Source organism: Athalia rosae, chromosome 2 (genome assembly GCF_917208135.1).
Source record: "Athalia rosae chromosome 2, iyAthRosa1.1, whole genome shotgun sequence".
Lineage (NCBI taxonomy): Eukaryota > Metazoa > Arthropoda > Insecta > Hymenoptera > Athaliidae > Athalia > Athalia rosae.
Window position 1 is genome coordinate 16,249,519 of NC_064027.1, and position 27,068 is coordinate 16,276,586.

The 27,068-nt window shown below is 39.7% G+C and overlaps 6 protein-coding genes and 3 non-coding genes across 20 annotated transcripts; 5 read left to right on the forward strand and 4 right to left on the reverse strand.

Annotated features, from left to right (window-relative positions):
- Nucleotides 1–167: 167 nt before the first annotated feature.
- LOC105692100 (DNA repair protein XRCC2) lies at nt 168–1,620 on the reverse strand. Of its 4 annotated transcripts, none has more exons than XM_048649270.1 (2): nt 1,480–1,620; nt 168–1,126 (listed from the first exon to the last, which is right to left on the reverse strand). In XM_048649270.1, the coding sequence occupies exon 2, from the start codon at nt 1,082–1,084 to the stop codon at nt 296–298; it is 789 nt and encodes a 262-aa protein (XP_048505227.1). In that variant the 5' UTR covers nt 1,085–1,126; nt 1,480–1,620; the 3' UTR covers nt 168–295. The 4 variants fall into 4 exon arrangements, with proteins under 4 accessions (XP_048505227.1, XP_012266515.2, XP_012266514.2 ...); XM_012411092.3 differs by having other exon boundaries at nt 168–1,172; nt 1,480–1,618; XM_012411091.3 differs by having other exon boundaries at nt 168–1,172; nt 1,346–1,487.
- A 225-nt stretch (nt 1,621–1,845) lies between these two features.
- Nucleotides 1,846–4,492, forward strand: LOC105692099 (tubulin epsilon chain-like). Of its 2 annotated transcripts, XM_012411090.3 has the most exons (10): nt 1,846–1,987; nt 2,109–2,230; nt 2,302–2,534; nt 2,619–2,734; nt 2,822–3,010; nt 3,132–3,383; nt 3,476–3,622; nt 3,709–3,858; nt 3,939–4,113; nt 4,272–4,492. In XM_012411090.3, exons 2-10 carry the CDS (start codon nt 2,206–2,208, stop codon nt 4,416–4,418), a joined length of 1,434 nt encoding a protein of 477 aa, XP_012266513.2. In that variant the 5' UTR covers nt 1,846–1,987; nt 2,109–2,205; the 3' UTR covers nt 4,419–4,492. The 2 variants fall into 2 exon arrangements, with proteins under 2 accessions (XP_012266513.2, XP_048505221.1); XM_048649264.1 differs by lacking the exon at nt 1,846–1,987 and having other exon boundaries at nt 2,098–2,230; nt 2,310–2,534.
- Nucleotides 4,487–6,103, reverse strand: LOC105692101 (charged multivesicular body protein 5). The gene is made up of 4 exons (XM_012411094.3): nt 5,891–6,103; nt 5,292–5,609; nt 4,910–5,137; nt 4,487–4,841 (listed from the first exon to the last, which is right to left on the reverse strand). The coding sequence occupies exons 1-4, from the start codon at nt 5,957–5,959 to the stop codon at nt 4,791–4,793; spliced, it is 666 nt and encodes a 221-aa protein (XP_012266517.1). The 5' UTR covers nt 5,960–6,103; the 3' UTR covers nt 4,487–4,790.
- A 683-nt stretch (nt 6,104–6,786) lies between these two features.
- LOC105692098 (bifunctional purine biosynthesis protein ATIC) lies at nt 6,787–9,895 on the forward strand. Its single transcript, XM_012411089.3, has 7 exons — nt 6,787–7,130; nt 7,494–7,697; nt 7,774–8,062; nt 8,178–8,669; nt 8,758–9,147; nt 9,246–9,507; nt 9,571–9,895. Exons 1-7 carry the CDS (start codon nt 7,112–7,114, stop codon nt 9,688–9,690), a joined length of 1,776 nt encoding a protein of 591 aa, XP_012266512.2. The 5' UTR covers nt 6,787–7,111; the 3' UTR covers nt 9,691–9,895.
- Nucleotides 9,896–10,883: 988 nt separating this feature from the next.
- Trnam-cau lies at nt 10,884–10,955 on the forward strand. Its single transcript has one exon. It is a non-coding gene; the product is annotated as a tRNA-Met (tRNA).
- A 222-nt stretch (nt 10,956–11,177) lies between these two features.
- On the forward strand, nt 11,178–11,250 carry Trnak-cuu. Its single transcript has one exon. It is a non-coding gene; the product is annotated as a tRNA-Lys (tRNA).
- A 178-nt stretch (nt 11,251–11,428) lies between these two features.
- Trnai-aau lies at nt 11,429–11,502 on the forward strand. The gene has a single exon. It is a non-coding gene; the product is annotated as a tRNA-Ile (tRNA).
- Nucleotides 11,503–12,735: 1,233 nt separating this feature from the next.
- Nucleotides 12,736–14,880, reverse strand: LOC105692008 (carboxypeptidase N subunit 2-like). Of its 2 annotated transcripts, none has more exons than XM_048649261.1 (2): nt 14,670–14,880; nt 12,736–14,493 (listed from the first exon to the last, which is right to left on the reverse strand). In XM_048649261.1, exon 2 carries the CDS (start codon nt 14,392–14,394, stop codon nt 12,946–12,948), a length of 1,449 nt encoding a protein of 482 aa, XP_048505218.1. In that variant the 5' UTR covers nt 14,395–14,493; nt 14,670–14,880; the 3' UTR covers nt 12,736–12,945. The 2 variants fall into 2 exon arrangements, with proteins under 2 accessions (XP_048505218.1, XP_012266296.2); XM_012410873.3 differs by having other exon boundaries at nt 12,736–14,491; nt 14,667–14,879.
- Nucleotides 14,881–17,442: 2,562 nt separating this feature from the next.
- On the reverse strand, nt 17,443–26,923 carry LOC105692087 (slit homolog 2 protein-like). Of its 7 annotated transcripts, none has more exons than XM_048649253.1 (3): nt 26,244–26,923; nt 23,867–24,165; nt 17,443–22,643 (listed from the first exon to the last, which is right to left on the reverse strand). In XM_048649253.1, the coding sequence occupies exon 3, from the start codon at nt 22,241–22,243 to the stop codon at nt 18,848–18,850; it is 3,396 nt and encodes a 1,131-aa protein (XP_048505210.1). In that variant the 5' UTR covers nt 22,244–22,643; nt 23,867–24,165; nt 26,244–26,923; the 3' UTR covers nt 17,443–18,847. The 7 variants fall into 7 exon arrangements, with proteins under 7 accessions (XP_048505210.1, XP_048505211.1, XP_048505212.1 ...); XM_048649254.1 differs by lacking the exon at nt 26,244–26,923 and adding an exon at nt 24,745–24,844; XM_048649255.1 differs by lacking the exon at nt 26,244–26,923 and adding an exon at nt 24,320–24,577 and having other exon boundaries at nt 24,031–24,165.
- Nucleotides 26,924–27,068: the final 145 nt, after the last annotated feature.

The window sequence follows — 27,068 nt, forward strand, 5'->3', positions numbered from 1 at the left end:
TAGAGTTCTTTTTTTTACTACTATTGTTAGGCCTCCTTCCTGCGATGATAACTCAGAACTAATTTATTGATCAAGCTGTGGAAAGTGAAGGCATTTAATCGATGCAGTGTACCTATTAGTGTGTGAGAGCATACGTTGTCAGAAGAGAAAATATTAACATTGTTCGCTTTTCTTAGCAAAAATATTTATTGAATTCACTAATCAATTAGTATAGTCTTGCAATACATTTTCCAATTTGTTTCCACTTTCTAGAATAGTGCGGGGTTAGATTTTTTCAACAAATAGCAGGCTGAATCTATTTTTCTACTTTAGGAAGTTTCCATTTTATACCCTCATCACTAATGGTAAACTTCAAATCAATCCGATTAGTTGCTGAATGTACCGTGGCCGAAAATTCAGTAGTATTCTCCCATTTCTTAAGTTGTATCCTATAATTGACTTTGTCTTCCTCTGGTGCAGAAACACAAGCTGTAGTTTCTTTGCCTACAGATATAAAGTTACTAGGTCTACTATAGAGAAGAACGACTTTCTGGTTGATGATATTCTTTTGAGCTATTTTCAAATAGTTACTGAGGTACGCATCCATTGACCAAGCTTCTCCACATTCTCTATCTTGCCAATAATACGACGAAATACTATCAATAACTATCATTGCGATTTTCTCATTGTTTGACAATATATATTCCAGAGACTGTAAGGCCAGAAGAAACTGGGTGCTTTCATAACAATTTACAACAGTTAAACGGGATAGGGAATCCTCAATTATTGTGTCAATTATTCCTGGAGGGACGAGATTATTAGCTAATCTGTCAGTTTGCATTGCATTATTTATGGTAAATTTCATCAAATTAATAAGTGTTGTGATCTCAAAATGATGATCAGTGTTCACAAGTATAGCACCCGCACACAGCCCATTCAACTTAATATCTTTGTATTTCTTGGGCAGAAGGCATTTGGCAAGTAGTTGTGTCAACAAAAGCGTCTTTCCGCTGGATAAATTGCCTGAAATTTCAATCACCTCGTTTTGTCGTGGACCATCCTCAAATAAGATTTGTTCTAGTCCTTGGAGGGAAGGTCTACTCATCAGCCGAGTCAAGAGCTGTGCACCAGTTTCAGTCTGTATGCACTGTTCCATGATATGTAACAAAGTAGTGGATACTGTATCAGTTGCACTGTAATAGATCGAAGGTAATTATGGTAAGAATAATTGTGAGGTCAAATTTTACAATTAGGAAACAATCCTATCAACATGATGAAAGTGCGATTTGTTGTAATAAGAAGCAGCAACTGTTTCTTCCATTAATTGAAGATGGAACTTTGAATTATGAAAACATTTAAAACGAACCCAAGTATTCTTATTTCATGCATTGCTTCTTTATGTATGTTCCGAAAAGCGATTCCGTATATTCATTCAGGCTTCACCACATGCTGCAGCATAATGCTAAGAATGTAAAAAGATTCCGATGTGAGATACATTACATCTCAGTAACATGAAGAGTTTATTCTTATTTCGGTTTTTTTCGTATTTTCCGCGTTATAAGGATGAATCGATTGTGAGTTCAATGTTGCAGACATTGCAGCACGACGTCCTATAAGGTCCCAAATAAATATCTTTGTATGGTCCTCGCTTGATGCACTACCAACCATGCTACCAACGAATTCAAAAGTATAGCTCTGATTTCGTTGATATACCAATCTTCAGTCAACGGTTGATACTTTTGGTTGATGCCATGCACGAAGCTATCACGAAGCAAAGCACGAAGCATGCACGCGTCGACTGAAGATTACCAATCTTCCAATCTTCAGTCAGACTTCAGTCAACGTGCACGAAACCACTGAAATTGTTCAGCGAGTGGACCAATCACTGGAATATAGTATTATTGTTATTATTATATTTCATGGTTTAAGCACTCGTTGACTGAAATCAACACTCAACACGCGGCCGACAGTCCACAAATTTTGAAATCTCAACGACCGTATAGGAACGGTATGGGTATTTATTCGTCATTCAACCTTTGGAGTTAACGCTCAGCTCAATCAAAAAAATATCTGTCAACAAATCACGCCTTTTTTTGGATCCCTTACAAACGTCTGTTTTGAATTTGTAGAATCTGCTAAACACGCCACAAAACGATGGTCAAATTCGTAATTGAAGATTCATTGAGATCGTACTGTAGAGTATTGTATAAAACGTGATTGAAAGAAATGAGCCAATTTATAAACATACAAGGTGAGTGGTAGACATTTTCTAGTACCCTCTGAAAATTCTTAATTCGAGAGTGAAAAATGATTTACTTTTAGTTGGACAGTGCGGAAACCAGATAGGCTCTGCTTTCTGGCCATTGGTATTGAATGAGTATGGAATTCAGACAATGAGCAATGGCATGGACTTATTGAGGATGCAAAAAGATCATGTCAAAAATACAAAAGACCTCTCCGATGCGTTCCATAGTTTTTTTCATGTTCCTGAAAGTGTGGGAGACTTGTCATTTAAAACAATATATGATTTGAATGCTGCAAAAGTTAAGGCGCGGGTACGAAATTTGGATATTGCTTCCAAATCTTTAACTAGCCTTCACCATTCTTCAAAACTCATCAGTTGTCTATATTTTGTACAGGCTGTTCTTATTGATATGGAAGATAGTGTGGTATCTCGGTTCAAACAAGGACCTTTGAGAGGGATATTTGATCAGAGTTGTTCCATCACAAGTTATCCAGGATCTGGAAATAATTGGTAGGCTCAGACTTGAACGATTATTTGAAGCTCGTGATGAACAAAATATGACAGCCAATGTTATCACAAACATATCATTTAATTCAGGGCAGTTGGTTATCATGCACATGGTACAGAATATCGAAATCAAATTGATGAAACTATAAGGCGGGTCGCGGAAAAATGTGATTCTCTTCATGGATTTTTGATAACACATTCGGTCGGTGGTGGTACTGGTTCGGGCCTCGGTACTGCAACTTTATCTTTCTTGCAGGATAGTTACCCTCACGTTGACAGGTATTATGCTTATAATATTACAACTAAAACAGCCTGTACTTTTGTATCTGATATCCACCTGAGCTTGTCGAACGTACAATGTTGAATCCAATTCTGTAGCATTATTTATGCCTATATCCAGATTTGCATCCTGCGTCTTTCCAGCTGGCTCTGAAGACGTTGTGACAGCACCGTATAATGTAATTTTAGCAACGAGGGAGCTTATAGATCATGCTACCTGTGTATTTCCAGCTGAAAATAAGGCGCTTTTGGAGATCTGTAATGCACAAATGCTCAAGAGAGAAAACGCTGATCAAGCTTTATATAATGGTACCTGTCGACCTTTTCAGGACATGAATAGCATTATTGTTAATATGCTTTTACATTTGACAAGGTAATTTTTCGGTCATAATGATTGAATCTTAATTTTCTTTTCACATTACAATTAGATATGATTAGAAAATATAACTGAGACATTAATTTCAGTGGTTCAAGATTTCCTGGTAGTTTAAATATGGATATGAACGAATTAGCGACCAATCTAGTTGCTTATCCCACCCTGCATTTTGTATTCAGCAGTGTTAGTCCAGTTGCTTTAACTGCGTCAACAATGACGACTATCCCTGGCACAAAGTATATTGCGGTTGATTATTGCATGAAATGTTAAACTTCCTTGAATTGTGAAATCATTCTTTGTGATTGTTAACACACTTTTTAAGAATGCAGGATGAGCTGTTTATAGATGCCTGGTCTAGAAGTAATCAATTACTAAAAGCAGATCCCTTCAGTCCGGGATCTGTGATTTTGGGGGCTGCTCATATCGCACGTGGTACTACTTCATTGACTGACATGAGGAGAAATATTAGAAAGTAAGTGAATAAACACTGTACCAGTCTTATGATGTGCATATCATTTATACATATTGTCCCATCTTGGGTTTTATTCACAGATTTCAGAACAAAGCTAAATTCACGGCATGGAGTAAAGAAGCCATGAAAATTGGGTTGTGCTGTGTACCACCTTTTGGACACACTGCATCACTTTTATGCCTTTTAAATTCAACAGCAATGTCGCGTATGTTTGAAACTATTGTGCGACAGTTTGATAAACTTTACAGCAGGAAGGTAAATCGAAATTTTTAATTTGCTAGGACTCTAAGTATTATGACCTAAGGAGATTGAAAATTGAAGTTATGTAACTCTCACTTCCATTGTTTGTAGTGACAGCGATGGATAGTAATCAGCTAATCTAAATACGTGATTTATATTTGCTTGAATTGCAGGCCCACATACACCATTACTTAACGGTGAATGGTTTTGAAAATGAACATTTCATCGAGAGCAGGGAATCTACATTGAACATCGTAAAACGGTATCAAGAACTGCAAGGGCAGCAGCCAATAAAAGTTCCTCGACTGCACTTGAAATAAACTGCCTGTGGATTAAGAATAATAAAAATCTGCTCAATTTTGAATAAAAGTTATCAATAAAATCTGTATGTAGCGACAAGCATTTTATTGACTTGAATATTTTGTGCTCTCATAAAATTCAAACACTGATTCTATACAAACATAAAAAAATTTCAACAGAACGGAAAATCTATCGTGAATCGTTGATCTCTGAAGATACAGATATCAATAGTAATCCATTATATTTTATAAGCAAGATTTTCGACGACCTTAATTTTTGCAATTTTGTACAGGCTCAACGCTTCATGGGCCAGAGTACTGCGAATGCTAGACTCCCTGTAATCATGGTTAGCTTAGTGTATCTTAGTGGCGATATTAATGTAAAGTTTAAACTTAGCTAGCTGGAATCTGAGGCAGGCCAAATTCATCCACGAGAACTCCATCCTGTCGGTGAAAAATTCATATAGATTGTGAAGAGCAAAAGGAAGAGCTACCCGCAAGAATCTGCATACCTTGTTTCTGACAGAATCTGCACCAGGTTCTTTGATAGGAGCGTTAGGAGCTTTAATAGCATCGTCCAAGTAGGACGTATCATCATCTAGGGCAATCTCATCACCGAGTGCATCTAATTCAGCTGCCAATTCATCATCATCAATTTCTGGCATCCCGTAACTTCGACCCATTGCTTCTTGGACTTCATCCGCTTGTTCTAGCATGTCAGCCAAATCATCTTGCATGTCCTAGAAAGTAAGAGGAACTATTTTAATATTTTTATCGATTAGGTACATGACTCAGAACGATTCTGATTTTGGGTAACAAGTGAGTTTGTTCTCCCAGAAATTTGTTTCTAGTTTGTTCTAGTGAGTAGAAGGTTTGATGGAATGTATGCATTACCTCAATATCGTCGATTTTGATGTCCTTGAACTCTTTTTGCATTTGTTTAACGCCTTGTTTCATAGCTATCACAGTTGATTGGGTATCCTTAAGAGTTTGGGTAGCATAATTTGCCTGTTCCATGTTGAATGCCTGCTGTCTCAAATTGTCCACTTGAGACTCGTACATTTTGCGTTGTTTAAGCACTCTTAGAGCTTTAGCTTTTACAGCATTTTTAGCCGGCCCATCTCTCATTTTAGCCATTTGATCCTTGTATTTTTTCAACTCCGCATCTAGGCGGGAAATTTTCTTTTCAGCCGAATCAGCTCTGCTGTCCACCTGCGAATAAACAGACCCAGTTTTCCAAAACTCTTACAATTATTGGTATGTACTGCAATTGATAATTGCACATCCAGGTGAATTGTTACATATCTTGGATTGCCAGAGACTAAGATCTTTTGAATTAAAGAAAAAATGTTCGCGACGACAGCCTATTGGAAATCGAAATAATTCGAAGCATTTAATACATCTGTGTGTGGTAAAGTGGTAATGAATCATTTCGACGGAGTTGAATATAACCTACGCTTAATTTCGTAAGCTGAGATTTCTTTCCATCTTACCCCAGCAATGCAATCGGTGATACTTGGAGGAGGTTCCTTGGCTTTAGCACGTCCAAATAGTCTATTCATTTTTCTGTTGAAATTTGTGTCCGCTAAGAAAATTAGGAATAATTCTGGTGATTTTGACACCGAGAAATACTACGCCCTTCTGCTAGAAATGTCAAAAGCTTATGTCATTGACGTAAAAAACTGAACACCAGCAAATTGTCGACTGAACATGAACTTTATTCTTCAGCGTTTTCAATCAACGAGCAAATGCTCTGCGAGATAAACAGGGACCATATGTGCGCGATTTTACCAACAGAAATTTCGTACTCCTAAGTTGCTCGGTATCTGTCACCACTAGGTAGAGTTATGGTCAATTACCTAGCATAAAACACTGGGTTGGGATAGGTTAAAAATCGTTGTGAGGATTTGATTTGAACGCTTAGCAACGCGGTCACAGCATAGACTTATAGAGAATAAATACGTTCCTAATGGCCTCAGCCATTCATTCAGCGAAATAGTCGTGTGTACTCTATCCGGTGGTTTAATCCATAAACACTGTTGTGGGTTTGTTAGAGATCAGGGCATAGAGCTAAGAAGCTCCATGGATCCGGAAATGTCAAGTCAATTATAATCTACAACACCATTGACAAATTTACAAATCATATTTTAACAATTGACACAACCCAGCTTTTTTTGGCGTTAGTATTGTATTTTATTCATACATACAGCGATTACTCATATTTTCATCAATGAAGTAATGACTCTCATGTTTGAAGGTCCCTAAAAGTAGAGTACATATATCCATTTCGAACGAGAGAATCTCTGAATTGCTTCATTCCTTGGTCTAGAGTAAAAGATTCGAACAACAATGGATATTGTTGTCAAGTAATAGTTGGAAAGATCGCTATTGGCTCTTTGAATTTCTGGAGATGTTGATCACAAGTATGTCGTATAATTCTGATAATAATTGACCCGTGAGATGCCCGGGACCCCCGCAGACCGTGCGATAAGTTCTTTGACGCACTGCGATCGGTCGTAATAACAATCGGCGAGATTATAAATGAGACTCCCGCCGGCTTCAGGGTCACACACTTGTTGCGTTTCTACCGAGTGCGGACTGGTGCGATCCACCGACGATACGTGCGCTACGCTACTGAGATAATTTAATAATTCCATTGAACCACGTGCCATAGATTTTTGCTTTCCTAAACGGCGGCTCGCTAATTGCCGAAAATGTCCAACGGAAAACTTGGTGAGACCAAAATCCAATAGATATCCTAAATTTGTCGATCATTTTTACTCTGTAAATTCTCTCAATTTCTTTAAAACGAATCGTTTCTTATCATTATGTAGCAAGGCATTTGATTCGCCTTTTTTGATTCACCTTTCAGAATATGGTAGCTACAAATTTTTTCTATAATTACTGATAATTGTAGAGACTATAAGTAGAATGCTTCGTGATTCCTTTTTGATTCAACCTCTGTGCCTCTTTTATCAAAATCGTTTCAATTGAATAATGCCTACAATTGAAGTTGTCTATTTTTAACATTTTATTTTATTGCACTTGCATTGAATAACGTATAAGTCTTAATGTGTCTTAATTCTTGACTCGCAGCTTTGTTGAGTGTCTCTGACAAGACACAACTGTTGCCGTTTGGCAAGAAATTACACAAATTGGGCTTTGTGTTGGTTGCATCTGGAGGTACAGCTAAGTCTTTGAGGGACACAGGGCTCCCAGTGAAAGATGTATCTGATATCACAGGAGCTCCTGAGATGCTTGGAGGGCGTGTCAAGACTCTTCACCCTGCTGTTCATGCAGGTCTGATTTGAGTCATTTAATACCAAGACAATCGTCAACGTAATTTCATTAATCAAGGATCAACGTACATGTTTAGGTATTTTGTCCCGCTTGAGTGATTCCGACCAAGCAGATCTTAAGAAACAAAATTATGAGATGATCAGCATTGTGGTATGCAATCTCTATCCATTTGTGAAGACTGTTTCAACTCCTGGTGTAACAATTGATGATGCAGTAGAAAACATTGATATTGGTGGCGTTACTTTGCTAAGGGCAGCTGCTAAAAACCATGCAAGAGTCACGGTTATCTGTGACCCCACTGATTACGATAAGGTTATCAAAGAGCTGGAAGACTCACCCGACAAAGGAACATCTTTGAGCACTAGGTATATAGACACAGCAACTTCTTATTTGCATACCAGTTCCTATTCCAAGTCAATCTGCAATAGGGACGCCCTAAAAAATTCGAAAACAAACTCCACCATAATAGCGTTATTTCAGACAGGCACTTGCTCTGAAGGCTTTCACACATACGTCAGACTATGACAATGCAATCTCCGATTACTTCCGCAAAGAGTACGGTGCAGGGAAATCTCAGCTTACACTTCGTTATGGTATGAATCCCCACCAAAAGCCAGCGCAGTTATTCACCACCTTGGAGAAGCTTCCGTTGACGGTTGTCAATGGCTCGCCTGGATTTATAAACCTCTGCGACGCCCTAAATGGTTATCAGCTTGTCAAAGAGCTCAAAGTTGCTTTGAATTTACCAGCTGCAACTTCGTTCAAACACGTTAGCCCTGCTGGAGCAGCAGTTGGCGTTCCACTCGATTTTGAGCAAGCAAAATTGTGCCAAGTTGAAGATTTGATCGGTCAACTGACGCCCCTTGCATCTGCTTACGCTCGAGCCAGAGGAGCTGACAGAATGTCGAGTTTTGGAGACTTTGTCGCATTATCCGATCCCTGCGATAGCATTACTGCTAGAATTATCTCCCGGTAGGAATTTGTATTACTTATAAAATGGCAATTCTGGTTTGGATGCTAATTCTAGATCTTATATTTCATTGGTCTGATTCTTTCACAGTGAGGTATCAGATGGCATCATTGCACCAGGTTATACGCCAGAGGCCTTACAAATATTAAAAAAAAAAAAGAACGGTGGCTACTGCATTCTGGAAATCGATCCAGCTTATGAACCAGCTTCAATAGAACGCAAAGTTCTTTACGGGCTTACAATGGAGCAGAAGCGAAACGACGCGGTTATTGACAAAAACCTGTTCACAAATATTGTCACTAAGAGAAAGGATTTACCAGCAGACGCGATCAGAGATTTAATTGTAGCAACCATTGCTCTTAAATACACACAGAGTAACTCCGTATGTTATGCAAGAGATGGACAAATCATTGGAATTGGTGCTGGGCAGCAATCCAGAATTCACTGCACAAGACTTGCGGGCGATAAAGCCGACAATTGGTGAGTACGGTGTACGATTGTTTGTTGCTTCAATTTAATAAACATTCATTACTGTCATATGTTCAGATATTTACATTACTTGATAATGAATTTCGAAGGTGGCTTCGTCAGCACCCTAAAGTAACAGGTATGCAGTTCAAGAAGGGAGTAAAGAGGGCTGAAATTTCAAATGCCATTGACAATTACGTGAATGGATTAGGTAAAGACATGGACAGGGAAACCTGGGCAGCTGCCTATGAAGTAGTTCCCGAAGAACTGACTGAGAAAGAGCGATCAGATTGGGCAAAGAAATTGGATGGAGTTGCTCTTGGCAGCGATGCCTTCTTCCCATTCAGAGACAACGTCGACCGGGCTAGATTGGTTAGTAAATAATTACGAATTATTTGAGTTAACTGAAGCTAATGACAAATAATATAATTCTAGAGTGGTGTACGATATATCGCAAGCCCATCTGGCTCCAATAATGATGATGTCGTGATCAAGGCTTGCGACGAGCACAACATCACTATGGCACACACCAACCTCCGTCTCTTCCATCATTGAACTCTCCACAAACATGAACCATATACCAGAAATATTCAAAAGCGAACAACTGAAATTCTGGATCTATGGATCTGTTGATACTGCAACGTTTATAGCATATCATTATAACTAGACAGATATTTGTACGTTATTATTACTACTATTGTAGTTTTTGAAAAATTTACTGCTCCTAGTGCATTTTTCAATAAAAACTGACTTTCTATAATATGGTGTTTGCATGTTTTATGCATATCTTATCACAATGTGTACATTAAAAAACTCCTTATTCTTCCGGCCGCTGCGTGACTCGCCAAACACACCGCTTGCTCTAAAAAACAAGTCAATATTCCCAGGGGGTATTCCACGAAACGCATTTCAATTCTCGGTTCAAAAGTCTTCAGGGAAAATATTCTATGGGGAACAGAACTATGTATTGAAAATGAGTATAAATAGGTATGTTTGTACTCCAAACTCACAAGCGCAGTGAAATCTCGTGCATCAAATTTATACTCCTAGTTTAACTACCTTCTGATTAAAAATATTACGATGTTGGTTCTTCATGTCATCAAATATAATGTCATTTCTGTTAATTTCACAGCAGTGCTTGATGGATTTCCAGCATTTCCAGATTTGAAATATTCTGGTAGGTGTATTAGTAATAGTGATTGGTAAGCCACGTGATTCAACACCCCGACTTTCCGATGTCTTATTCGCCATTAACCAGTTGCTGGTTTAGCTCCTACCATCAAAAGCGGATTGTTGCTTTCCGGTTATACGGCTGTGTTGTCTAGAAAACTTTTCTATGCCGCCCCCCCCTCCGGAACGAGTCAAGGGCACCAGTTGCACATCATTCACAATCAGTCAACACAGTAAGTAATGTACCCCTCTTGGCTTTTTGTAAATAATCACAAATTCGCGTCGATTATATTCTGACCTTTGTAATTCATGAATCTAGTTTTGTATTTACTGCCGATGTAAGAATCACACATGTTTTTCGAGTACCACTACTATTTTGTCTTCGATGTCACAGCATTTCTATACAGATCGTAAATGACACGAGTATACCTGTGTTCTGTATTTACCGATCTATGTAAGTATAGATCCGCAAATCGATATTCATCAATTATTTTTGAACTTCGATTAGTACAGTGAAATAAATCTTCAATAAATGATATTTTCATCAAGAAATAATACTAAAACAACCCTTACATGAGAGCAGAGTGGCGCAGTGGAAGCGTGCTGGGCCCATAACCCAGAGGTCCGTGGATCGAAACCACGCTCTGCTAGGTTGATTTTTTTTCTCTCATCGCAATGTTCGCTGTCTTCATGGGGTGGCATCCCCTGGTATTTCTGATTCATTTGATCATCCGATTGACTTCAAGTTTCACTTTTTGATAAAGAGTCCAGTAGATATCCTGAAACGTTTCATTCACCCCTCGGTTTGCAGTTGGGAAAAAAATATACAAAATATAATGTTTATGTTTTGATATTTTCTGTCCGGCTCAACAGCCCGGCTAGCTCAGTCGGTAGAGCATGAGACTCTTAATCTCAGGGTCGTGGGTTCGAGCCCCACGTTGGGCGTCTATTTTTTGCGTTTCATGTTTTGTTAGTCACGTTAGATGCTGGGAGTTACGTTAAAAAAGTTCTTTTAATTTTACATCCGAAACGACTTTGACTTCCCTGTATTATTGAAGTCGATGCTAGGTGTTACTTATTCATTTGTGCTTTGTAAACAAAAACCAACCCCTTCTAACCATGTGGCCCATTAGCTCAGTTGGTTAGAGCGTCGTGCTAATAACGCGAAGGTCGCGGGTTCGATCCCCTCATGGGCCAATTTTTTTGCTAATTTCTTTAGCTGCAATTTAGGTTTTGATTAGAAAGTTTGACATACTCGTGGGCAAGATGCCCGTAACACCCTTGTTTTTCAAACTTGGGATGTTAGACATTTGTTGTATATTGGGATGTAAGACAAAAATTACTGTTATAACGACTTTAGTAAATTGTTCGGTTCTGCCACTTCGGTTTTTGAAGACCACTGAGAATTGTGAAATTTTGGATCACCATCTTGGATGCAGGGGGTCGATCTCGGATCTTTCACGACTCCGTATTTTCATATTTCCATCACCTTTCGGCCAATCAGGAATTATTCTTCCAACCAATCGGTGAAGATGTGAAAATAGGTACTGAAAAAAGTGAAAGATCCGTGATCGACCCTCAGGTAATTATGCGATTTTGAAAAAGCTGGAACATCTTACCGATTGCAAGTTGGTTGCCTCTACGTAAATGTGAAGCCCGACAAAAAGTTTGTAGAAATGCCTTCGAAAAATCGATACAATCGATCGATCAAACCAATCAATAAAAAATCAATGACTCTGAGATTAAGAAACTCATGCTCCACCGATTGAGCTAGCCGGGCAGCCCAAGGGGTGAAAGTAATTAAATAATCCCCCTCCAAATTGATGAATTACAACAAAGGGTTGGTATCAAGTTTCAACTGTTAGTAAAATAGTCAACTTTGACATCGACTGATACCTACGCCTATAGGATATCACCTCGGTGTAAATTATCGATAAATATATCAAAGATTGGTACATACGTCATCATGAATAATTAGTCGGCATTAAATTGACGTGTAGCCTATAATGTTCATATACATTCATCAATGACTGCTGATACTTGTGAGTAATAATTCAGTCTCACCTACGTGAAATATCGAACTGTCCTGATCTGCTCCGCAATAGCATAACAAATGCTAATTCAATGGCAATATAATTAAATGACTTATCCTTGGATTTTACGTTCAATTGCACAGCTCATTCTATATACTCGTTCGATGTACATTACGGTGTGCAATAATTCTACGTTTGTTTCTGAAACTGGGATTTAAAATCTGAAGACTTTCGACTGCGGTGCTTACTTATAGTGTCGCGGCTCATATACTCGTACTATTTCGCTGGTTTGTTATCCATTCCGTTCGTAGGCTGGATATTTTCATGTGTCTCTTGTTTATGTTTTGTATGAATTTATGTAAAGGGGGTTAATCAGCGTAACGAACAGGAAATACAGTTTTTGTTCGAAAATAAAATAAAGCTTCTTTTATTTAGTAAGTTCGCAGTTTTTTCTCAAACGAGGTTTCGACTAATATTACATTGATAGACATTGCAAAGAATACGAATTCGTAATCATATACGCGCCGAGGACAGGAAAAGCGGTTAAATGTTTCAGCAACCCCTAATTAGCGCATAGCTGCAATTCTTTCATCATATCATCTTATTGTTAGTTTTCGTTAGCGATTTCCTTAACTTGACTTTCGAATATCGAAACCAAACTTCCCGCATTCTCGAACTGGCCATCTTCCATTTCATCTGCATCGGTAGGTGCTGTAAATTTTTTGTTCGGCATTTCGAAATTCTGTTCAAACAAATCATCCGTCATTAGTATCGTTCCGTTTTCGCACGGTCCTCGTGACGTGACGTATCTTATTTTTTGCTTGTGTAGCCATTTTCGAAGAATCTCGTGGCACTGACAGTCCCAAGGATTATACGCTAAAAATATCTGTTCGAGATTCTTCAGTAATCCGAATTTATTGACGGGAATACACTCTATCTTGTTGTTCGCGATGTTCAGATATTTCAGATTGCGAAGCATGGGGAACACGCGAAGGTGAATATATTCGATTTCGTTACCCTCTAAAGCGAGATATTCGAGATTACGGAGACTTTCAAACCATTTGCTGCGAACGGCAGAAAAACTGTTGTTGAACAACGAGAGATTTTTCAGTTTGTAGAGACCCTTAAATGCGTTCGGGTGTATAGTTCGGATACTACAGTTTAGAAATGACAAGGTGATCAGACTGTTTCCAAATCGTTGAAACGCGGACTCTGGTATTTCGGTAATTTCAGAGTTCGAGAATTTTATCGATCGCACATCGTCCGATATAAACCGCAGGGAATTCAGAGTGTCGCTGACGATCGAAATTTCATTTCCCTCGTTTATTTCGAGCTCGTTAACTTGCCGAGCGGCAAACACGGTTCTAACCCGTAGTTCGGTCGATGGTATTTCAGGATCCTTCCGTTGCGGCGTTATCACCTCTTTTGGTCTCTCCATCGGAAAGTTCCTCCGATAAATCTTTTGCTCATTTTTCAACCATCCTATAATATCGGAGGTGGAACTGCAGTGATCATTGTCAACTCCGAACATGACGCAATTCAATTTTTTCAATGATTTAAGGGGTGCAATTTCGAGACAGCATAGATTAGATTTCTCGAGACGGAGAGTAGTCAGATTGGGTACCAGCGAAAAGAAGTCAGAATCAATGTGGCGAACGGTATGTTCCGAGATGGATAGATATATCAGACTGTTCAATTTTCCGAACCACGAAGTTTTTATACGGTCATAATGATTCAGCGATTCGTAGAACATCAATAACTGCAAATTTGGAAGACCGTCGAAGGCGTTCGATGAAATGCTTCTGATTTCGGTGATGACAAAAGATAATTTGGTGAGATTGAATGCAGCGAAAGCCTTTGGGGGAAGATCGTGAAGCTTCGATTTTGCGATTCTTATATCTTGAGCATTTTTCGGAATCTCCTTGATGTCGCCATATGTCGCTTCGAAGCAAAAATAGTATCCATCGACCTCGTCGAACTTGCATCCGCCATTAGACGAGACGGGATAAAAATTTGCTAAAATAGCGACGAATAATACAGGAAATATTTTCTTCATGTTTAAACTGATTCAACTGTATCCGAATACTAGAATCCAAGATTTCCTTTATATCTGATCTCATCCAATCATAGCACGTTGGTGGTATTGCTCGAGTCTGAAACAGATAAATTGCGACGCGGAATGTTATGAGAAACACATCGGGATAAAATCGGCAATATCAAATCCGAAATTCCGTGGATTGTATTTACTGTATTCTTCTAACTAATCCTTAAAAAATTAGCAGATAAATCAAAGAATTATGATAATCAATAATTCACATGGTCTCATACCTTTCCATCCGTAGTTTAAAATATAATTTACAGCCAGTAACCGAAAACTTATCCGGTCCTCGGTGGTTATTGCAATGTTGCTCGGTTCGTTTTCAGCCAAAAAAAAAAAAAAAATAAAAAATAAGAAAAAAAGTCGATATCAGTTCAGGTTTTAAAATGACCGTATTTGCTGGCTGTCGCGCACCGTCAACGTTGAGACTGAACTACGGTAGACAGAGGAGACCAATGAGTCCCGAATGAAGGGGGATAGGTGGTGTTAAACGGGAAGGAGCCTATTATCAATCTTTTATTTATTACGTCAACGAGAGCGATACTAACTTTTAATAGAAAGATAGGTTATTGTATGTACAGTTGAACCCCCATAGCTCCGATCACCTTGCTATTTTGGTATGTTGTAGAGTATATTTCGCGCTTGAAAATTCAACAATTTATATTATATATAATAGTCGACATTGCAGTGGAACGGTAATTCTTTACTTTATCACCCCCCATCTTCGTTGTACGGGGGTAGCGAAGGCCATTATGGTATAGGCGTGACAATTGCAGCCCGGAGCCGGTTCGACTATAAAATTACCGAGAGGTGCGAATTATAGATGCACGTTTTTTAAAATATTATCAAGCTTCGAGTAGCGCGATCTTTCGACTAATCAGCTATGCACGCGATTTTCATTGGGAATATTCGTGGGCTACCATTTCATCCATACGACGTGTTATTTGGTGTACAGTTTTCGCACTACGTATCGAACGTAAAATAAAATAGATTCCCGTAACAATCGCATGTCATTGTAGTTAACTTGTCGCATCACCGCAGAAGTTGACGAATACGGTTTCATAGAATAATAGAGTGGATAATTTTGCCACATTCATGCAGCCCGTAACGGGCAGGATCGAAGTATTATAATAGAGAAGCTGGTACGTATAGCGAATCCCGCAGGAGTGCCGATAAATTAAAGTGAATCAGCTTTCCGTCATAAAGCCTTGATCAGCGTCATTTTCAATAATTAGCTGTAACACCTAAGAAAATACTTGCATAGATAATTCGGATGGGTGTGTAGCCCTCAGTTTGTTGCCGCAGGCGTAGTTTACTCTGCACGGACAATTCGAGATTCAGTTTAAAAAGCAAAAAAAAGACTAAAAAAATTGACCGATAATTCCGTCCGCGGTGCAGACCACTTCGATTCGAATACGTAATCGCATAATGCGGAATGAATGGGATAATTTTTTAAACGTTCCATGTTCATCGTGTATACGAAAAAAGACTTCAGGGTCGAAGTTTTTATTACGATATAATTCTCTCGAGTGTGACTTAAAAATAAAAATGGATCGTTAGTAATCGGTACGAAGTTAACTCACGGCTAATGCATTCGGGCATCTGGATCTGTGATTTTTTTTTCCCCTCGGAAAATCGATGTTTGTTGTTTTTTCACGCGAGTATATACTTGAGCGTAGCCGTTTAGCGTCGAATATCAAAGTTTATCTATTAAAAGAATCTCAATGTTAAGCAATGATTCTCCGGGCTATTAAACCAAGAGTTTAATCAGTTCATTAAATATTTGGAAAGGAACAGGAAGTAAAGAAATTTATTATTCTAACTAAGCTGTACCATCGAGTCCTAGAGAACTCTGCTATTTACGGACATTTTGTTTTATCTTACACATATTACTCGACGTACGAAATTTATACTTAAAACACCACTTAAAACTATAAACAACTCACCGTATGAAAATCATTGACAATTACGTCGATTACGAAATTTTTATCCTTTCTTACCCTGAATCTGATGTACGATTCTATTTCTCGCGACGCGAAAACCAATCAGAGACAGGTCTCGAATCTGCAATTATCTAATGTATATATTTTAAACCAATCGTGATCGTTGTTGAGATCTCTCAGATTCACCGAAAGGTAAAAGTGCCGAGCTTCCCTCTGTTAAGTGAAGTCATCAATTCCGCGCTTTTTTGCCATCGTTTATATCGCACCCTATAGAAAAACTGGCCGTAAATGGACCGATCGCTTAGGGGTTCTGTATTCCCCTCGACAACGATGATAGAAAGTTAAAATATACGGAGGATGTAGCGACTGATTGTGAGATAGCTGCAATAGTAAAATACTCTTAAGGTATAACGCGTATTCTTCTATGCTGCTGAGGCCAATACCTGACTACTTCACGGTATAGCGAATTGGATTTTCTCGGATTACGGGGTGGAACGAAGCGAAACTAACTGTACAGTGAGGGGAGATTCGAGCCGCGTCGAATGCCGTATATATAAAGATAGTAAAAATTAAATTGCATTATAAGCCCGGTGTATTAGGGGTGAACTATGCACCGTATACATCGAATTCGAGATGCGCCGAGAATTTCTCAACTTCCCGTTTCAGCCGGGGAGAGCAGTTGATATACAATGAACAGTTGACTTTTCACATGAATCTACACTTTTTGAAGACACCTTTTTTTCTTTCACTGTGTTCTGAGATTGGATCTACAGATTTTTATTCAACATCTTCTTTAATCGGTATTTGTTACAACAAAAAGTTAGGAATTGTATAGAGAGATGTTCGAAACTTTTCATACTTTCCAAACTCTATACTGCACGAATGTTGTTTGAGCTGTAAAAAATCATATTCAAGATGTCCGATGCCGAGCCATCGCGTTTCCCAGTTTATAGCAGATGGCAATTTATCGAAGTTACTTCTTTGATAAAGTTATCAATTAACGCGTATATTCGCTTACAATTAGTCGAGCACTTCAGGTTATTAAAAAACAATATTCCGCCGCTGCAGCGCACGATTTTATTTTCATATTCTAAAGTGGAAGAAATTTTATCAATTAAAAACGTATGATACATGTATAGTATATATTCCGATGCTACATTACCGAAGCAATACCTTTTCTTTTGTTCGCGAATGAATTTTCTACTTCAATTACATAACATTTTATAAATATCTATAAGTATATATTTATGTATCTTTGTTACACACATTTGTTTATACTACTTGTTACCAGCTATGTGTTTGTTATGAAACAGATTTAACATAAAGCTATACACTTAATAGTAATAATAATAATAATAACAACAATAATAATGACAATAAATTAATGATAATTATGGTAAATATTAACAATAATAAGTAAAGGTTTTGATTTTTGTTTTGGCTTCGTACTTAATTGTTAATATTATAATATTGTTTGTGCGGGTTTAAGTCGATTGGTGAACACAGCCTTTGTAAATATTATCTGTATATATACCCTACGGATGCACGTATATTACGTATAATAGATGCATATACTTCATTACGCGTATTATTACATATATGTATAACTGTTTGTAATAGAAATGGAAGTTTCGGTGTCTTTTGTACAATTTTAAGGCACGTATATTTTCATGTTGATTTATGTATTTGTTTTGTTCTTTGTTCTCTGTTCTGTTCTTTGTGAGTAAATAATTTTTCTATCAAATCGCTTAGTAGTTATTTCGTTAAAATTGAATGAAATATAACTATAGTATATTTCTAATGTACGTATTACGTGTATACTTATACATACGTTTGTATACTATGCGTTCGTAGGTTAGTAGGTACAATTATTTTAAATAAAGTCTTGGAATATAAAAAAACTTATGATGGCACTATTTTAAGACATTAGAAAAGAAAGAAAGAAAGAAGAAAATAGAAAATTTATACGAACACACGGATCTCTTTTCGCTATTGAATAGCTTGGAAGCAGAGTGTAAATATAGAAGACGAGCCACGAACACGAATTCGATGCATAAACCTGACCTAGAATTTATATCTGGCGTAAATTTCTGCATCGTTATATTTGTTTACAGATGCGTCTCCTGAGATTCGATTTCGAGCAAAGATGATTTGACCTTTGTCAAGTTTACGTAACGCGAAATTTTTACTTCTACTGCACCGAATTAAAAAGATCACTTCACATATTGACAAGTGAATTTGTAAATCATCTTTGCTGGATTTCTCGTTTGGTGATTATATATATATATATTTTTATTCAAGGCATATTCAATAACCGTAATTCATAGTCACGTATATACATATACGTAATGTGATATACATATACGCACACGCTGTAAGCATTTCGAAATTTTATTTCGGTGACGCGCTAGTCTGTAAAGTGTAATATTAGTTGATGGCAAAAGGCCGTCTATTTTTGCGTACTGACGTTAGAACTTTGTGAAAATAAGCATCGCTATGGATGCGCATAACACGTTAACGGTTGACGTGGAAGTGTTGGTGCCGCTCGAATGTTGCGTGTAATTACTGGGCGCCGCAACTGGATCGCACATGAAAGGTTCTCCTCCTTCGAGGGATTCGAAATGCACGTGACTGACGTTGCGCGTGTTCAAAAACTGCGACAATTCGACGAAACATCTCCACTTGAATCTGTTGCCTTCTAGCGAAGCTTCTTTCAAATTATCCAGCGAGTACAAAGATCTGGTGTAAATGCATTGGATCCCGTTGTCCCGTAGGGAAAGTACGCGCAGTTTTCGCAAATACTCGAACAGATCGGCCTCAATTTCCACTATGTGATTTCTGTCCAGCCTGAGTTCGGTAAGAGACGCCATGTCGTGGAACCAGATCGATTTAACGTTAGGTATGTAGTTGTCCACGATGTCCAAAGACTCCAGTTTGTGAAGACCTGAAAAAGCGAGGGGGTCGATGTCTTGGATGCTGCAATTCTGGAATCGCAATCTTTTCAGATTCACAAATCTTTTGAACACGTCAGCTGGCAGATGGAACATCGAGGCGTTTACTATCTCGATACTTTCAACTCGATCGTCTATTCTAAATAGAGTAGACAAGTCGCCCCCGACGCACACCACGACGTTGTTCGTACCGTCCCAGTTCATAGAATTGCAATGTCCCGTCGAAGGCTGTGCAACCGGGGGTACGATCGGAGGTAGAGGTGGTCGTACGGTTGGCTGGACGGTTGGCTGGACGGTCGGACGTACCGGCGGTCGCGGGGTTGTGAATATAACGGGAGGTGGCGGTGGTAAGGTGATCGGTCTTGCGGGTCGACTCGTAGGTCGATGTATTATTTGCGTCGTCGTTTCGATGTGAGGATTGGTGAATCCCGGTATTATGCAGTCCCAGGCTAAGTGGTCCCATATCACATCTTGGTTGTAAACTATTCTGCGCTCGTTCATCCATTCGATCATTTTTCTCAGGCAGAGACACGACCAGGGATTTCTACCGATGTCCATGGTCTGCAATCGCGGCATGCGGAAATTGGGGTCGGCTCCGAAACAGTTTATTTGATTGTCTCTGACGTCCAATCGCCTCAGGTTTATCAGATACGGATAAATCGAGGGAGTGATTCTCGTTATGGAATTTTGGGATAAAGACAATCGTTCCAAGTTCGACATGCAGACGAACCAATCGGGCAGCACTTCGTTTATGTAGTTTCTGTTTAGGATCAGCTCTTGTAAATTGACCAAACCCGAAAAAGCCTGCGGTTCGATCCTCTGAATGCTGCAGTTGGAGAGCTCCAGAATTCGAAGGTTACTTCCGAACCGATAAAACGCGTCGTTCGGTATGACTGGCATCAGAGCGTTTTCGAATTTGATCGATTCCGCCTGCTCCGGAATTCTATCGAGGTCACGCAGTGTTCCACCGACGCATTCGTACGCGTTTCTCACATACGACGATCGCGGCGTCACAGGTTGACATCTGGCGTAGCCGATCTGCTTGAAAACTTCAGAGTTTTGGAAAGTGGCGACGGAGTCGTGGACCGACGTTGACGCCGATGCGTACTCCCGACTATTCGATCTCCAAGTTTCTTCTCGCTGCCGTATCTCTTGGTGAGTTTCTCCGATTGGCTGCGGCTGGTCGCTCTGCCATTGCATTTGTTCAAATTGACTCTGTATAACTTTCCGATTTAGCGGCAATTGTTGTTGGCGTTGTTGCAGAACAATCTGCGATTGCGATTGTTGTTCCTTTTGCAGTCGTTGGAACTCCTCTTGTTTCGATCGCAGGTCGTGCATCATTTGTTCCTTCATTTTGGTGTAATACTCGTAGCTCATGACATCTCCGTTTTGACTCTCGCGTGCCTCGTTATTATTCGTCGTCACTTGACTTTCATTGCGATAACTCGTGAATTCCGATGACCAACTCTGATTGTATCCACCGCCTGTAACGTTCACGCTGCGATGTTCTTCTTGGGAGTGTTTGCTGCCATTCGCATAACCGAACGAATTGCTCGAAACTTGCGACTCGTGTTTATCGTTGACCGTCTGAACGTTCGCCTCCTTGCATTGCCCCGAGCTAAATTCGTAAGCGATTTGATTTCGGAGTAGCCATGAGGTGAAACCTTCTTGGCAGTTGCAAGTCCACGAATTGTCGCGTATGTTTACTTTCTTCAAATTATGCAACAGGGAGAACGCGTCGATCGAAAGACACTGTATGGCATTGTGATTCAAGCTCAGATTGATGAGTCCACCGAGCTGTTCGAATACCCCACGATCGATGTGTTCTATCCGATTATTGTCGAGCACGAGGTCCTTCAGACTGTGGAGATCTCTGAACCATTCGGCTCGCACTTTGGCTATGCCATTGTTGGAAAGTATGAGTTGCTCCAATTTCGGCAGACCGGCGAAAGCTTCGGCGTCTATGCGTCCGATGCTCGAGTTGCTCAGATCAAGGCTCCTCAAGGTATTGCCGAATCTGATGAAAGCGTACGCCGGTATTTCCGAGACTACTCTACCCGAAAATTTGATCGCCTGAACGTTGTCCGGTATTCTGCACACGTCTGAGAAATGATTGCCGGTGAAAAGTACGTTACCGTTTCGACTGCTGACGAAATTTCTGTTCTCAGAACTCGAAGATGTTTCGTACAACTGTTGCCGTTCTTCCCTGATGGATGTCAACGACTGCGCGTTGCTTCGTATCGCGAGCGTGCTGGAGTCCGCCATGCATTCGTACCTTATTCTCGATGGACTTTTCGATCCGAAGTTTATCTGCTTATTGATCAACCACCTGACGAGTTCCGTGTAGCAGGTGCACATCCAAGGGTTTTTCCCGATTCTGACGTGCCTAATGTTTCTCAAACGTGGCAGGGGATTCCCCGCCAAACAGTTCAGGTTGTTGTCTTCGATGTTCAACAGTTCGAGGCGCGGAATGTTCGTGAATACGTCGGGTTCGATGTAGGCGATTTTGTTCTTCTCCAACGAGAGGTGCGTCAGGCTTTTCAACCCTTCGAACCACGAACTTTTGACGATCGGAACGTTCGATCCGTAAATGGTCAGCCACTCCAAGTGTTTGAGACCTTCGAAGGCAGCTGGATCGATATATCTGATGTCGCAGTTGTAGAAGGATAACTTGCGCAAAGCGAATCTGGCGAACGCCTTCTTTGGTATATCCTCGAGTTTTGATACACTGAGTTGAATCCATTGCGCCTCGCTGGGAAGAGCGTCGAGATCGTTGAGTGTGGCTTCCACGCAGGAATAAACTATGTCCCTCGGATCATCGGTGGGTACCAGTTTGCAACCACCGCGTGCAGATATATTCGGAACGACCGTAGCCAATATGAATAAAAGAAGCGTTAGCACGTGTTCCGCCATTTTCTCCACTTTTGTTAATACTATTGAAGCTGATCTATGGTATTACAGTTTTCGAATCGCGTGGGCGATTGGACCCATGTGTTCGTGGGTTCCTAATAGATTGCAATTAAATGGGTCTATTTATTTATCTTCCAGCACTTGCGTTCGAACTGTTTAATCCTCGCTGTTGGAGCAGCGTGTCGTCAACGGCTTCGAACTATTCCACTTGTTTCATTACGTCCAGATATTAGCGAAGGTGAAACCACCCACGTACACGTTTTACAATTCAATTTATCCACCCATACGTATATATTTCCGACTTGTTTTGATTATAACTATTGAACAGTTCTTCTGGTTTTCATATACACCGCGCTGTTTTCGATTCCGAGTCTATTACCGATTGCTCTGCTTTTCCAATGGCCTGTAACGAAAAAGAAACAACAAAATAACATCGATGAATTTATGCGTTCAGATTATCTGGATAAAAAGCGCAATGAGACGCAAACAATTAACGACAAGTATGATGATCGCTGACTGAATAATTAACACGTCGTTTCAATTGCATAATCATATGCACGCTTCTCCAACTTTATTCGTGACAACTGACTACGTTTGTCTGACCTTGTTTACGTGAGTAATAAATGCCCGGAATGATACACTTTGACTCACGATCCTCAAATACACGTACCTACTCGTAACTCTTGAGTAAAACGCTCTTCGCATTGCGTTCGGATATCAATTGCATTCGATAAAATAATAACAAATCTAACCCGAACGACGAATAACGACGAATTTTCTCATGCGAGATTTTGGCGTGGCGTTGAACGTGATTTTTTTTTCTCTCTTTTTTGTTTTATTTTTTTTCATATCGCAGGTCAGAAACGGTTCGCAGAAGGTATATACGTGGGTAGATAATAATCGACACGTCTCACGAGAAATTACGGCGACATTGATCGGATGGAAAAAGGAAATTTTTTTTAAAAACAACTCAGGCAGTTAATAATCGTCAGGCAAGACCGGCAGCGATGATGTTGACCAAATAGAGATTTAATCTTAATAGTTTAACATTTGAACGGAACCTAGCCGATAGATACCCGTATACTATATGACTAAGTTTAGTGATTGGCTTATCGATTTCCCATGTAAGTGCGTATATTCTCGAGATGCAATTAACTTTAATGTAAGACCGCTAGAACCCTACCATTTATGGCTACCGTCACTCCATCCGAAGTTGGTAACAAAACCAATTCCCGACTAACGCAACACTCGAATCCTCGCTCCGTTATTGTTAATGATTCTAATGCTCGAAGAGCGAATTACCTGTGGTGAAAAAAAAAACAAAACACGAGAAAACTAAGGACAAACAAACCAGAAGCAAAGACAATTGTAATGTCCGACAAACTAGCAGCGGATGAAAACTTCGGCGTTACATCCGCACGATATTCGTACGCTTGACAGGCGAACACTACTCGATTCATGTGCGTTGTTTGTTTTTTTTGTTTTCGTTTGTTTTCAAGCGGACGCCAATTTTTTAATTTGTATAACGAGGATATACATATAATATAAGATCCGATTAAGCGAGGGAGCGGAATGCATAATTATATCACGCTACGTAATATTCATTAATCAGACTCAGACACGTACGTTCAAGGGCGTATCGCACGAACTTGAAGGTCAGAAAAATCGAGCGGTATATGTTATGAAGAGAGCCTGATGACAGCTCGGGCGTCCCGACGCGGCGACGCCTCCTACCACATCGATAACTGTACAGTAAATGTATCAGCGGCGGAGTCCAAAACGGGTCGTACCCGATCGATTGCCGAATTCACTAATCCTCGTGTCAGTTATCTCGTTTGTCTTCCTCCAAATTTTTGCTCCTCCGTTTTTCGTTCTCTCTCTTCTCTTCTATCTGGCCGAGTTCCAACTCTCCCTTCAAGTGTCACCTGTCACAAGAACGTTAATGAGAATAACATGCACACTAAAAACTCCAAATGAAAACATTTCACACGGTTGGATTTTTCGATTTTTCAAAACTATCTCGGACTACGACCTCCGTTTCTACGACTCACTGTTCCGTGTGAATATATATATTCATACCGATTAGCGGCGGCGGAGAGAGAGAGAGAATTTTTTTCAAATTTCTTTTTTTTTCTCTACTCGTTCCAATCGTTCGAAAAGTTTCGGCGGTGCGACGCTGCAGTTTACGCACCGACTGCCCCGGATAAAATGAAGCTGCAATTCGCGGCCGCAGGTGTTATATAAGCGAAAGGACAAGGTCGACTTATACTGCGCGATGCCAAGTTAACTATTTTTAGAATCGCTCGATGCGTCGGCTTCCAGAATCGCTGTCGCCGAAACGAGAGAAAAAAAAAAAATGATAATAATGAAAAAACGAAAAATGACCAAACTAGATGGAAGTAATATCGTGACGGAATAAGGAGAGAAAATAATTGCACTGTAATACTATCACGAGGTCCATTAATATGCCGTTTTGCTATTCGCGCGCTGTATCTGATACCAACCGACGAGCTCACAGTTGAGTCGGCAGATGCTCGCCAACCTCTGTCAGAGGCGGTACTGACGAAGCGGGCAAACAGATCAGACCGTTCCGTCGTCCGATAGTGGGACGTAGACTACGCTAAATAAGTCGAATCCCATTATTCTTATTGATTACCGAATAAAACGCGATGCACTCCTCCTCATTTTTTTTTTGCCTCTCAATAACAAACAACCGCGGGTCGCCTCACGAAGGTCACCTTCCTCATTATTTTTAGTTCAATGATTACTACATTCCCAAAAGTAGCCGCTATGTTCCCATTGGTACGGATTTTTTTTTTCTTCTTCATAGTCTCTTCCATCATAGTTGGACCCCGACGCAGGTTCAGCTAGTTGGATTTTGATCTGCTCGACCAACAAGGAATGTAGATAGTTTCGGAAAACTTTTTTTTATATCGAATTATTGAAAAATCTAAGATAATGCCAAAAAATAGATGGGCAGATTTTTTTTTCTTTCCTTTTTTTTTTTTAGAAACGTCAAAGAGAATCGATAGATTTTTGATAAAACGAAAAAATCGCATCGACTCGATCTTCTGGAGCCTGTGCCAGAATGTTTTGCGGTTATTTTCTATTTTGACATTCGCAAAAATGTTTTTTCTTCTCCTTATTTTTTGTTTTTTTTTTAAATTTCAATCCCTCGAAGAGCAATATTTTATCTCGTGAAACAACCGAGTGCCGAAAATCTTTGGGAAGCGTTGAGAAAATCGGAAACTTCAGCATTTGAATTTTTTTTCTCTCATTTTTCTTTCGACCGAGCGATATCTTCTATCTGACAGTTTTTCACGGAGTCGGTCTCGAATTTTATCTGGAGTGGGTTACGTTCCATTTGTCATGGATCAATGAACCATATTTAGAAATGACGCAACGCTAATGTAGCGGGTGGATAGAAGAATTTGCTTATCCGCGATACGCGCGCGTACACACAACCACCCACACGTGTACCGAATATGGTCGTCCATTAAATATAGAATAGATTATTAATTTCGCTTGTACCGGACGATAGTTCGAATAAATTCTGTCAAAAAATCTCAATCCTCTATACAATTGAAATTTGTTATTTTTAAAAGCGTTGCCCATTTTTTTTTTTTTTTTTTAAATAAGCTTTAAATAATCTTCTCAAAACTTCTGTCTCTATAAAATCGACTGATCGAGTGTCAATCTCGTAAAATAAATATAGAACTACACTACGTGTGTTCAACGAGTGCTCGATTTTGAAACACATAATTATATAATTTCCATATGCGGTCAGATGGTCACTTGCGACCGGAAGTAGAGATTCTGACCTAGAAAATAGCCATCCGGAACTTTGAACTCGGCGATCGCAATTTCAGCTTTCTTCAATTCGAGGATCCATTAGTCAATCACCTCATCGACCGTCAATTACGTAACCGTACTACACATAGGATACCTTATATCTTACTCGCGTATATTATTACGACACGTGCTATATTATTCAAATACATACCTTATACGCGTGTAAGTTTGACCCGTATGCCCGACTGAAATTTTGCACGTTGCCCTTGACGTTAAATTTCACAGAAAAAAATGACGCAGTGCCGCACCCTTAGTAGACACTCCCTTATATTGCGCTCGTTTAGCTCCGATCTATAGGTCTTTTTGATTAAATATTTGACCTATAAACCGATCGATATGATACGTATACACGTCCACGTCTATTGATCGAGTTATTATAATGATACGCGATACGATAAAATTTTTTTAACTTCACTCACCACTCGTACAACTGTCACATGGGGTTGAAAAAATAATTGCCAAGTAAACGGCAAATTGACTCAGCTACGTGTGGGACAAAAATCAGCCCAGTGGGCTGGGCGGAATTTAATCAGCGGCGGAAATTTGCGTTGAAAATTTTTAATTTTCTTTACTTCTTTTTCAAACAAAATTTCGTACACGCCGCTAAAGTACACCGGGTTACGCGTGTACAACGTGTGTACGTAGGTGCGCGTCGATGTCCGACGAATGTGAAAAAATTAAATGGGTGTAAAGCCGCGAGTTTGTAATAAAGTTACGGTCGGCGATGAGTTGCCGCGATTTATCGGGGCACACCTAAGACCAATCTACGAGATTAGACAGGTATAACGTTACGAACGAGGGTTGATTTGAAACTTCATCGGTGATTTAACACGCTCCAATCACGCGTGGCTACTGCCGCCGGCCTATAGTCGAGACTCCCGAACCGAAGCGCGAAGTAGCGATGGAATTTATAGAGAAATTTAAAAATATCTTCGTTACTCCTACCATAATGCGTTCAACCCGCGCATCAATTTTA

What these genes read in the sequence shown, in the direction of transcription:
- LOC105692100 (XM_012411091.3), bottom strand. Translation starts at nt 1,368, where the DNA reads ATGCATGAAATAAGAATACTTGG. An exon ending in CATGAAATAAGAATACTTGG is followed by an intron (nt 1,173 to 1,345) that starts GTTCGTTTTAAA and finishes GATCTATTACAG; the next exon opens with TGCAACTGATACAGTATCCA.
- LOC105692099 (XM_012411090.3), top strand. Translation starts at nt 2,206, where the DNA reads ATGAGCCAATTTATAAACATACAAG. An exon ending in CTGCAAAAGTTAAGGCGCGG is followed by an intron (nt 2,535 to 2,618) that starts GTACGAAATTTG and finishes TATTTTGTACAG; the next exon opens with GCTGTTCTTATTGATATGGA. An exon ending in CCAGGATCTGGAAATAATTG is followed by an intron (nt 2,735 to 2,821) that starts GTAGGCTCAGAC and finishes CATTTAATTCAG; the next exon opens with GGCAGTTGGTTATCATGCAC.
- LOC105692101 (XM_012411094.3), bottom strand. Translation starts at nt 5,959, where the DNA reads ATGAATAGACTATTTGGACGTGCTAAAGCCAAGGAACCTCCTCCAAGT. An exon ending in TCACCGATTGCATTGCTGGG is followed by an intron (nt 5,610 to 5,890) that starts GTAAGATGGAAA and finishes GTTTATTCGCAG; the next exon opens with GTGGACAGCAGAGCTGATTC. An exon ending in TCAAAATCGACGATATTGAG is followed by an intron (nt 5,138 to 5,291) that starts GTAATGCATACA and finishes CTTACTTTCTAG; the next exon opens with GACATGCAAGATGATTTGGC.
- LOC105692098 (XM_012411089.3), top strand. An exon ending in ACTGCTAGAATTATCTCCCG is followed by an intron (nt 8,670 to 8,757) that starts GTAGGAATTTGT and finishes ATTCTTTCACAG; the next exon opens with TGAGGTATCAGATGGCATCA. An exon ending in GGCGATAAAGCCGACAATTG is followed by an intron (nt 9,148 to 9,245) that starts GTGAGTACGGTG and finishes TGAATTTCGAAG; the next exon opens with GTGGCTTCGTCAGCACCCTA.
- LOC105692008 (XM_048649261.1), bottom strand. Translation starts at nt 14,394, where the DNA reads ATGAAGAAAATATTTCCTGTATTATTCGTCGCTATTTTAGCAAATTTT.
- LOC105692087 (XM_048649257.1), bottom strand. Translation starts at nt 22,243, where the DNA reads ATGGCGGAACACGTGCTAACGCTTCTTTTATTCATATTGGCTACGGTC.